General features: G+C 34.5%; 1 protein-coding gene across 1 annotated transcript in view; it reads left to right on the plus strand.

The window, feature by feature from the left end:
• Window positions 1–10,473, plus strand: part of Dmd (dystrophin) — a 2,056,279-nt gene that overhangs the window by 1,692,151 nt on the left and 353,655 nt on the right. The window contains exon 59 of the mRNA XM_031364700.1: window positions 4,320–4,466. Coding sequence (XP_031220560.1) covers window positions 4,320–4,466 — 147 coding nt within the window. The remainder of the gene's footprint in view (window positions 1–4,319; window positions 4,467–10,473) is intronic.

Consider the following 10,473-nt stretch of genomic DNA (forward strand, 5'->3'; position numbering starts at 1 on the left):
CTCTCTCTCTCTCTTTCTTTCCTTCTCTCTCTCTCTCTCTGCCTCTTTCTCTCTGTCTCTCTCTCTCTTTCATTCATTCTTTCTTTCTTTTGTTCCATCCCAAATGCTGCCCCCAACTCTCAGGGGGGCCTCACAGATTCCTTCCTCTATCCTCATTCCCTTCTCTTCTGTGAGGGTTGGGATTAGATATCCTCTCATCCTGGCACCTCAAGTCTTTGCAGGATTAGCTAAGGAAGAAGAATTGTGTGTTTCAGCCCAACATGGGCTACATGGCTATTTCTTAGGTTAACCTGCGATCCATAGGGAGACCCTGACAACATCAACATCATCATCATCATCATCATCGTAATCATCATCATAATAATGACAATAATAGTGAATAAAAAGATACTTAAAAGGCTTTTGTCATGCTGGTAAGATATTTCAGCTAGTAAATAGACTTATTGCCAAGCCTAATAATAATATCAGGTATAGAAAACTACAAGTAATAAAATAAGCTATAATAGATGTTCCCTTTTCTGATTCAATTAGGAACTGTAGTTGAACAGTTAATGCATAAACATGGTTAAATAGGGATCACATTAAAACTATTGCTTAAACTTTTTTTTTAATTTAAATAGTCACAAATGTTTTCCTGTTGTGTGAAGACTCTTTGAGTTAATATCACCTAACTGGAGTCCTCTGTAAGACATACTTGTAACATAATCTGATTTCCAGATTTGGTGTAGAAAACTTGCATCAAAAAATATGGGAAGCATTCTCACCTCAGACTTCTAAATTCTGAAACTTACTTTCCTAATTTTTGGCTGAAGTCCCATCTACACTATGACAATTATCTTTTTCTTTGTGAAGTAACTTTGCAAGGGATTTAGTCTGATTTTTCAAGAAATTGTAGATTTTTTTTTCTTTAAGTGAGTACTTCTTTGTTTTCAGAAGTCACTAAATTGTCATTTTAATGTTGATGACAACAGGTTTGCAGATATATATACAAAATATGTACAAGCAACTGACATTTGATATAATGAGAGGAGAGGGGCCACCAATGCAACAGATAGCATATTTTTACATACTTGTGCATCACTTTAGGGAACATTACCCATCATTACTAGAAGAGGGGGTCTAAAGATACACTGCAAAGTTTAGAGAAGGAGAATAGTAGAGGGAAGAGTATTAGAACTTAGTTCTTAGGTCTTTTCTTCTACAAAATAGCGATTCAGCATTGTTCTTTGGGTTTGGGAAGAGAACATAAAAATTAAAATATTAGAATCAAAGCATTGGAAATTGTCCACTACTTATTGTAGTGAAAGTTATGTATGTAATAATGGAAAAATTGAACACGTCCCTACCATAGAGGCATCCTGCCACTTAGTCATATTCACTGTGGTTCTTATTTCCCTTTAAACCCCAAGGTTTATATGTGATTATTAGAAATGCATGTGATAATCTAAAAAGGAACTGGTTGCACTTTATAGCTAACCATCATCATCTTTGCGCAGGATTCTACTCTGACATTTCCGAAATCTGTTTTGTGACCTTTCTATTGCACAAAATGAAATAATTATGAATTATTTTTTGACAGACACAAATATTCATATATGGATGTTAATAGCCTTTCTACCTAGGCACCTTGTATAGATTCTTTTAAAAGATATATTTCTTTATAAGGAAATGAACAATTTTTTACTAGCAACTTCTATAAAACCTTTTAGTGTGATTCCAATGTCATTCCACCAATAGAATGTTTAATAAATGTGTATATTGCAGGAGTTTTTATAGCTTTATATAGCAAATACCACAAAAAGTTACCCTGTTAAGATATGCAGTTTAGAAGTGTCTATCCTGTTTTTGATGTGGTAAATTCATCACTAATATCATGAGACTTTCACCACCCCACAGGAAATCATATGCTTTAAATATATTTTTTATATTTCTTTATTATTCTCTCATACATCACAACCATAGCCTCCCCTCCCACTTCTTCTAAGCCTTCTCACCTTCCCTCTCCTCCAGATCCACTGTTTTCCTTAATGACCACTTTTAAAAGCTGAAAGAGCTGAGCGTGATGGCATGCACCTTTGATCTTAGTGCTTGGGAGACAGAAGTAGGTGAATCTCTGTAAGCTAAAATCACTCCAGTCTGCATATTGAGTTCCAGGCTATCCAGACCTATATAGTAAGAATCTATCTCAACAAATTAAAACTTTAAGATTTGTTTTGTAGGATAAAGTAGTATTACTGTGAATCTAAGGCCAGCTTGAGCTGTAGAGTAAGACCCTATCTTAAAACAAAACCTTTATGTTTAAGTTATTCCTCTGTCAATGGCCCTCACTTGGGAGTTCTTTTTCATTGTTGCTGAATAAGTCTACATTTTCTCTGCTAAAATATTCGGTGGAGTGATTGTCCTGCTGCATTGCATGTGATAACTATTTAAGTGTCTTATACTCTCTGTAATGCCACGTGGCATTTTTTTTTCAGGTATTCAGGTTGATTTAAGAGGATAATGCCATCCTTCTCTTGATTGTACAAACCATCTTTCGTTTTAAATCAGAAGAAATGCAAGGGATATTGATGAGGGTATTACAAACAACGTTTTTATCAAAACAGTGAACACCAGACAGGGAAATAATACCTCCCAGATCAAGCAAGTCAGAGAGAGTCAAGTCAGTGATGTTATCCTTGTACACAGATATTACATTACATTTCCTAAACTATTCTCCTAAGAGAGAGAGTTTGTCCCTTAGATGTCACTCATTGGAACATTTGGTTACCATGCATCATGTTAAAGATCCATAAATGCCAAGTCGATAGGGTAGCTATGATGCATGATAATATCCTCTGCATATCTGCATAGAGTGCTGTTCAAAAGATCCTCATGATACATCACATCAGAGACTCCTGCTTTCCAGCTTCAGAGACAGCGAAGAATCCCCATGGGAGCCTTCAGAAGTCTCTACAACAAGGGCTAAAATACCATAAGAGCAGAAAGTCATCCTAGGCTGACAAAATGCCCTCCTTCCTAAGAGAAATTATTTATTATGTAGTGACTACTCAGTACGAATGCACTCTTATGATTCAGTGTATCTTTTCATTTAAAAATCATAATCCATTTCTCCTTTATATATAGAATTTAAAATCTAGCAGCATTTTGTTTTGTCCTGTACCTTTGTCATTGCTGAATTTTTTGCCAAGTTATGTAATGAGGTAATTAAAAATATGCACTCTGAAGTAGGCAAATCCAAATATGTATCCCAGGTTACAACCATTTTTACCCACAGGACTTTAGCATTCAATATTTAATATCTTCAAGTTTACTTTCTCAAAGATAAAATGAAAATTCTTCAAGTAATAGTTTCATGGAGTTGTTTTGTAGGAAAAAATTAGTATAGCAGTGGGTAAGGCTTGTCACAACATGATATACCAAGGGAGTGTTCAATATAATTATCTATCCTTTACTAAAAACATGCACTGCTAAAATACAAATACACCACAGTATATTAGTCTAGTCAGGCTTCCATTAAGAAAGAAAATACCACAAACCAAGTGACTTACACATAACAGAAATTTTGTTTTGTAAGTTTTGGAGATGATGAAGTCCAAGTTTAAATGACTAGTAATTATGATGTCTGGTATCTATTCTTTATAGATACTGCCTCTTGCTACTTCCTCGCATAATCAAAGGGGCTAGCTAGATCTCTGAGGTCAGTTTTACAAAGGCATTATCTTAGCTACTTTTCTGTTGCTATAACAAGACACCATAACTAAGGAAACTTATAGAAGAAACAGTTTGTGTGGAGCTTTGTTTCTGAGGGTGAGTGTATGACCATAATAGCTAGTAGCATGGCAGCAGGAAGGCATGATGCTGGAGAAAAATAGCTGATAGCTTACATCTTACCCACAAGCAAGAGGAGGAGAGAGGCAGAAAGAGCAAAATGGGAAGGACAGCTTTGAAAACCTCAAAATACACCCCCAGTGAGACACACCTTCTCCAAAAGACCACACTTTCTAATCTTTCCCAAACAATTCCAACTGATGGCCAAGCATACAAATACATAAGCCTATCAGGGCCATTCTCATCCAAAATACTCACAGGCACTAATTTCCAAATGTGCTTTTCAAACAGGAGTACCTCCTAATATCCTTGCCAGAGAGCTTACAGTTTATGCATTAATAGAATTGTTTTTAGCTTTTAAACATATGAACATGTTCAAATCAAAGAATGAACATCACTATAATTATACCCCAAGCAGCATATGATGTCTTACAGTTCCAACATCTCTATATTCTTTGTTTTAATTTTTTTATCTCCTAATTCAATCATAGGCACTTCGGGGAGAAATTGCACCTCTTAAAGAGAACGTCAACCATGTCAATGACCTTGCACATCAGCTGACCACACTGGGCATTCAGCTCTCACCTTATAACCTCAGCACTTTGGAAGATCTGAATACCAGATGGAGGCTTCTGCAGGTAGGCATGCTGTGAACAGTGTCACTCCATGTTATTGAAAAATGGCATGTACATAAAGCTTGTTTGGAAGGAACAATAAAAGTTGCTCATTTTTCCAGGAATGATGATGAATACTTTTAAATTCATCTCTTGCAAGTCAGATATTTAGGTAGAACTCTGTGGATTTCTGGCCAGCTTGGGTCTACATAGTTAGTTCCAGGCTGGTCAGAGCTATATACTGAGACTCTGTTTCAAATGAGTGTTCATTTGATGTTCATAATAACAAGGTGCTTGGTATTTCTTGATAAGTTTTATGTTACTACACTTAATTTCAGAAATGTCCAAAAGCAAGACAGTGGTAAACCTCAGTGGAGGAAGTAAATTACTAGCAGATATTCCATTTGTGTGTTGCTTGGATTCTGACAACATTCTTTACAATTCTAATTGAAATAAGAGTCAATAGTATAGCATAAAATTGCCTTAAAAGAACAAGTATTGTGCCAGGCAGTGGTGGCACATACCTTTAATCCCAGCATTTGGGAGGCAGAGGCATGTGAATTTCTGAGTTCAAGGTCAACCTGGTCTACAGAGTGAGTTCCAGAACAGCCAGGGCTACACAGAGAAACCCTGTCTCAAAAAACCAAACCAAACCAAACCAAACCAAGCAAACAAAAACCAAAAACAAACAAACAAAAAAAAAACAAGTATTGCATTATAAATCCACACGTAGAAGTGTGGACTTTTCATAGGTTTGTAGAGTAAAAATTATAACTAGGTATGTGTCCCAGGTATCATGTACTTGCTGTGTCACCTTGGAAAATTTACTGAACCATTCTGTACTTTAGTCGTTCCTCTAAAAGATAATAGAATTCTCTACAATGTTTTTGTGTTAGAATGAATAAGTTACAATAATAAATATAATAAGTCATTGAAACAGACGTTGCTCTGCAGTATTATTATTAAGAGATATTCTACCTCTTGGTGTTATTACAATTATTATTTTGGTGATAATGGATGGGCTTGGGAATCTGACTTAATTAGCTGTGTGACCATGATGCAATCTTACCTCAATGGTTGCCAGTACTCCTTCTCCAACATAGTTACTATAGTGTTCAATGAGCTGATTCACCTAGGTTTTTTTATGGTTATTTTATTTATTTACATTTCAAATATTATCCCCCTTCCAAATTTCCCCTCCACAAGCCCCCTCTTCACTCCCCCTGTCTCTGTGAGGGTGCCCCCCACACTCCCACCCACTCCTACCTCAATGCCCTAGCGTTCCTCTAGGATAGCATTTGGCTTAAAGTAAGTACATAAAAATGGCTGTCGTGTTAGTGTATGTTCCCCCTGCAGAGGAACTTTATACCCCTAAACTATAAAACTGGTTTAACCATAAAATTAGAGATTTTTTTTTCCATTTCCAATATCATAGTATATAGATTACAAACTCCTGAGACTAGGAAGAAAACTAGGTTTGAAAGTATGTGGTCTCAAAGTTTTAATAATGAAAAAATGATAAACCAGATTACTCTGTCACCAGTAGTCCACTTAAGAGTGTGATTGAAAGTCCAGTTAAAGAACTGCTTGATCTTTAATAAAAACAAGTTTCAAATTCCAGACCTCTTGAGAGCTCATATAATTTAATTCTTCCATGATGGATAATCCTGAAATATTCATGTGGCAGATTGTTACCTGTAGCAAGACAATACAGTTAAGTGATTCTATGCCTCTATATGTCTGTTGGCCCCATGGTAGTTCAGTACTGTTAAAATCTTATCAGTTTCATCCTTAAAATATTTCTTCACTTAAAGCATAAATAAAGTAATAAGTATCCAAAGGCAACCAATGTTCACATTTGTTCCATACACACTCTTGAAATACATTTTTAATTTTCTTGTAAGAGGTTGAGTACAATATTTGATTTTCAGTATGTAGCACAAGATTTATAACAGCTACACATAAATTAATGACTGAGATCAAAGACTATGAATGATAGGAAAAACTCTTAAGAATCAGTGCTATGTAGTCCAGATGTAGTGGCACACCCATTTAATCCCAGAACTTGAGAAGAGGAGCACAGAGTCAGAGTTCTGTGAGTTCAAGACCAGTCACGTATACTTAGTGACTTTCCAGACAGCCAGAGTTACATACTTAGACTATCTCAAAAACAAACAAATAAACAAACAAATGAAAAAAAATATCAATGCTTCTGTGTGCTTGGGGCTGTATCTCAAGGGTAGAATGCTTACCCAGCATGACCACAGCAGGTCCTAGGTTATAGCCAGAGCACTATAAAGTAAGCTTCTGTGATCTCCATTCCATTTATGAGATTTATTCGTTTTATTGATTTGTAAAGCTTGAGAAAATATTAATGGTTTAATTTCCAAACAAGGACTTGGTTGTAAATACATAGAAATATATGAAAGGAGATGGTAGACTGTGGCAAAAAGGAAGTAGTAGTTATTGTCGGGTTCATATGTTAACACATCTCAGCTACAATTCTGATTTTTAAAATAAAGCAATTGAATTTGTCTAAGGCAATATCCAGTTCATTTCTCTGATCCTATACCTGGATATCAAGAAGAGATACATGTGACAACATTTAGTTTAGAACCTATGATGATATTTCTTCTATTTATATCATAATATAGATGTGGCTAGTTGAAATTATATTAGTTCTTCCATAACTCTAAAACTTTTACCCTGAGGTCATATAGACATAGCCTTCTAATATTAAACAATTTAATCAGTGTTTGGCTCATGTTTCTCTTATATATAGTAAATTTCTTGTTTCTATTTTTTTTACCATAACCTTAAAGATATGCTTAAAAGGTATTTCTAGCAGAAAGCTGATGAGCTCAAGATTTTGGTTTGCACATAACTGAGTCAATTACACACTTCATTTAAGTTCACAATAATTCTAAAAAGACTGCTATATAATCCTAGCCAGCTATAAATGTGAGTCATTATTTTAAAAGGAAATACAGTAAATAAAGAAAACTATATCTATGTTAATAAAAGTTCGTGGATGTAGCCTTTCTGACATTTCTAAAATATACAGTCTCTGTTGATTATTGGCAGGGTATGTGTGGTACTCTTGTACTTTTAGGGATATCATGTGATGCTGGTCATTGTTGTGGTTCTTAGGTGTCATAGCTAAGTAGAACAGGTCATTTCTTCCCTTCTTTGGAAGTTTGCATGGCAACTTTTGGTACCATAAAATCTTGTTATGGGTGGTGAGAGAGGTGGGCAGTTTCAGGTCAGGTCAGTTCCAGAACAGGTTCTTTGAGTCTTATGTCCAAAACACTTTCTGACAACAGGAGAAATGGGAGTGTCCTTAGTTGGTTATCCAATACCAAGTCCATGGTCTTAAAATCATATTCATACAAGTAGCATTATAGTGAGGGATAAGATTGTGTTTATATATTTAAAAACATCTATATATGCGCATATGTGTGTGTGTGTGTGTGTGTGTGTGTGTAAAACAACAATTACAAAAAAGGCGACATGAATTTTGAAAGAAAGCCAAATGGAATAGATTTGGAGGGGTTAAAAGGAAGATAGTGTGAAATTATATAATTATATTAAAATTTCAAAAGATAAAAATATTAATAATAAAACTATAGAACATATTGTAAAAAAAAACAATATTTATAGCTAAAGAATTTCATTCAGTTATGGAATGAATGACTCATTTGTAATATGAATATTCTACACTTAAAAGTAGGGAAAACATAAGAAGCTTGTGCTCACCAACATGATGACAGCATAGGAGGACAAAGGAAAAAATTTAGTCACTTATGGGGCTATATGTTGATAAATAGCACATTAAAAACTAGGTCCAAATTCACATTTCTTTTCCTCTGAGATGGAAAAGTTGAAAAACACAGCTGAAGTGGTAGAAAGGCAGATATAAATGTGAGAAAATAAAATAGTTCTAAATTTGGGAAAAATAATCCAAGAGAAGGAATGAGTCCCATGCCATCAGACTTTACCTTCTTGGATATCAGACTATGATATAAATTCATTTTGTTTCAAAAAGAAAACTAGACTTACATTTTATCTGTATATAAGGTCAGTGAATCCAGCTGCATATGTAGCACAGGATGGCCTTGTTGGACATCAATGAAAGGAGATGCACTTTGTCTCATGAAAGCTTGATGTCCCAGTGTAGGAGAATGCCAGGACTGTGAAGTGGGAACAGGTGGGTTAGTGAGCAGGGAGAGGGGGAATGGGATAGAGGGGTTTTTGGAGGGGATAAAATTTGCAATGTAAATAAAGAAGACATCTAATAAAAAAGTAAAAAAAGATAAGATAAGTGAAAATGCTTGAAATGTATAAGTAAAACAGATGTGACCATCAAAAGCAGGGTGAGATCTAGTTATAATTTACCTGTGCATAGAAATGGTAAGTATACATTCAACTTTATTTCCAAATAAATGTGTAGTAAATAATTAGAAATACATTTGTAGAAGTACACAAATAGAAAAATAGAAGAACATTATATCGTAGGTTTGCTTGTTTGGATTTTCTGTTGGAATAAAATCCTATTTCTTCCTTCTCAGTGTGCATTGGTATGGACCTTACTACTTGGAGCTTTCACAGGTGCTGAAAGTGCTGCTTTGTTATGTGTTCTCAGATACAATCCTTGCAACATTCAGGTTATGTATTATAAGCATTATTATGATTATTCATTATCACAATTTAGGAAATTGAGACCCAGAATCATTGCACAGATACAATCTCCTCGAGTGTAAACTGCCATGAAGGCATAATCAGGTTTTCAGATCTGTCCAGTCATATTTCCTCTCATTACAATCCTGTTAAACTTGGGACTAACCAAGTCATACTTTAAATTTATTTTGGAGAAGGCAACTGTAAAGTGCTTGAAGTTTTTCCAAATGTACCCTCTTTTTAAGTGATTTGTGGGTACATTAACTTTGAAACCTTTCTTTGACAAGCCAATGAATTAATAAGTCCAGTTCAGTGTGCCTTTAAAAATGACACTTTTTTCAAATGTAAAATTTTAAAGTAATCTATTCTTATTGCCTTTACAACTTAGCAACTTCATTAAAATCCACTAGAAGTTATTTTAATAAGTCAACTCTTAAACTATAACCAACCTTAATATTTAGTGAAGTACAAGTGAATATCAGTTCCAAGAGGCAAGAAAATTCAAAAGAGAATCCTCCATTTTGAAGTAATGTACATATAGTGAGGAGAATGGCCATTTTCTTTATTCATCATGGAGAGGAATTGTCTACCATCTGAACTCATTAATAAATCTATATATGTCAATAAAAGATAAAAATATACTCTAATATAAATAGTATGTGCTTTATTAACCATAAGGCATGATAGAATATGAAAATACTTTAAATATTATGAAGGCATTTTCAAGTACAGAATTATTTAAATATGTTAAAGAACCATGCAAGTAATGATGCACACATTCTGCTGATATCATATACACATGGTTATTCTCCTCCTGCACATGACTGTAGTCACTTTCTGTCCCAAAATTCTAAGCACTTACACCTTGATACCCATACCTACTTTCATTCTTTCTGATCCCTACACTGAATTAACTCTGAGTAAGCATTTACTGTATACTTAAAATCATTGTAATAATCCTATTTGGTCCATGGACAACTGCCTATTTATACATATGCCATTTTATACATATACCATTTTAAGATTTTCATATAGATACATATTCTTTTATTACTCCCAGAATAGTCCATTGTCTCTCAATTTCTCGATGCCATAAGTATGCAGCATTACTTGCATATCTTTATTTTTTTAAATAAAACAAACAAGCCATTTAAATTTCAAAAATGAAAACCAGGATGGGGAAATAGTCCAGTGGGTGTTTGCTTGCTGTTTGGATGTGATTACCTGAGTTCAGATACCTAGATCACATATAAAACTCAGACCAGATAGCAATTATAGGAAATTCTGTCACTCCTAGGACAAGATGGGAAGTGAAAACAAAACATTGAAAACAAAAACATTTCTAGATACTTGC

This window comes from Mastomys coucha, chromosome X, assembly GCF_008632895.1.
Source record: "Mastomys coucha isolate ucsf_1 chromosome X, UCSF_Mcou_1, whole genome shotgun sequence".
Classification (NCBI taxonomy): Eukaryota; Metazoa; Chordata; class Mammalia; order Rodentia; family Muridae; genus Mastomys; species Mastomys coucha.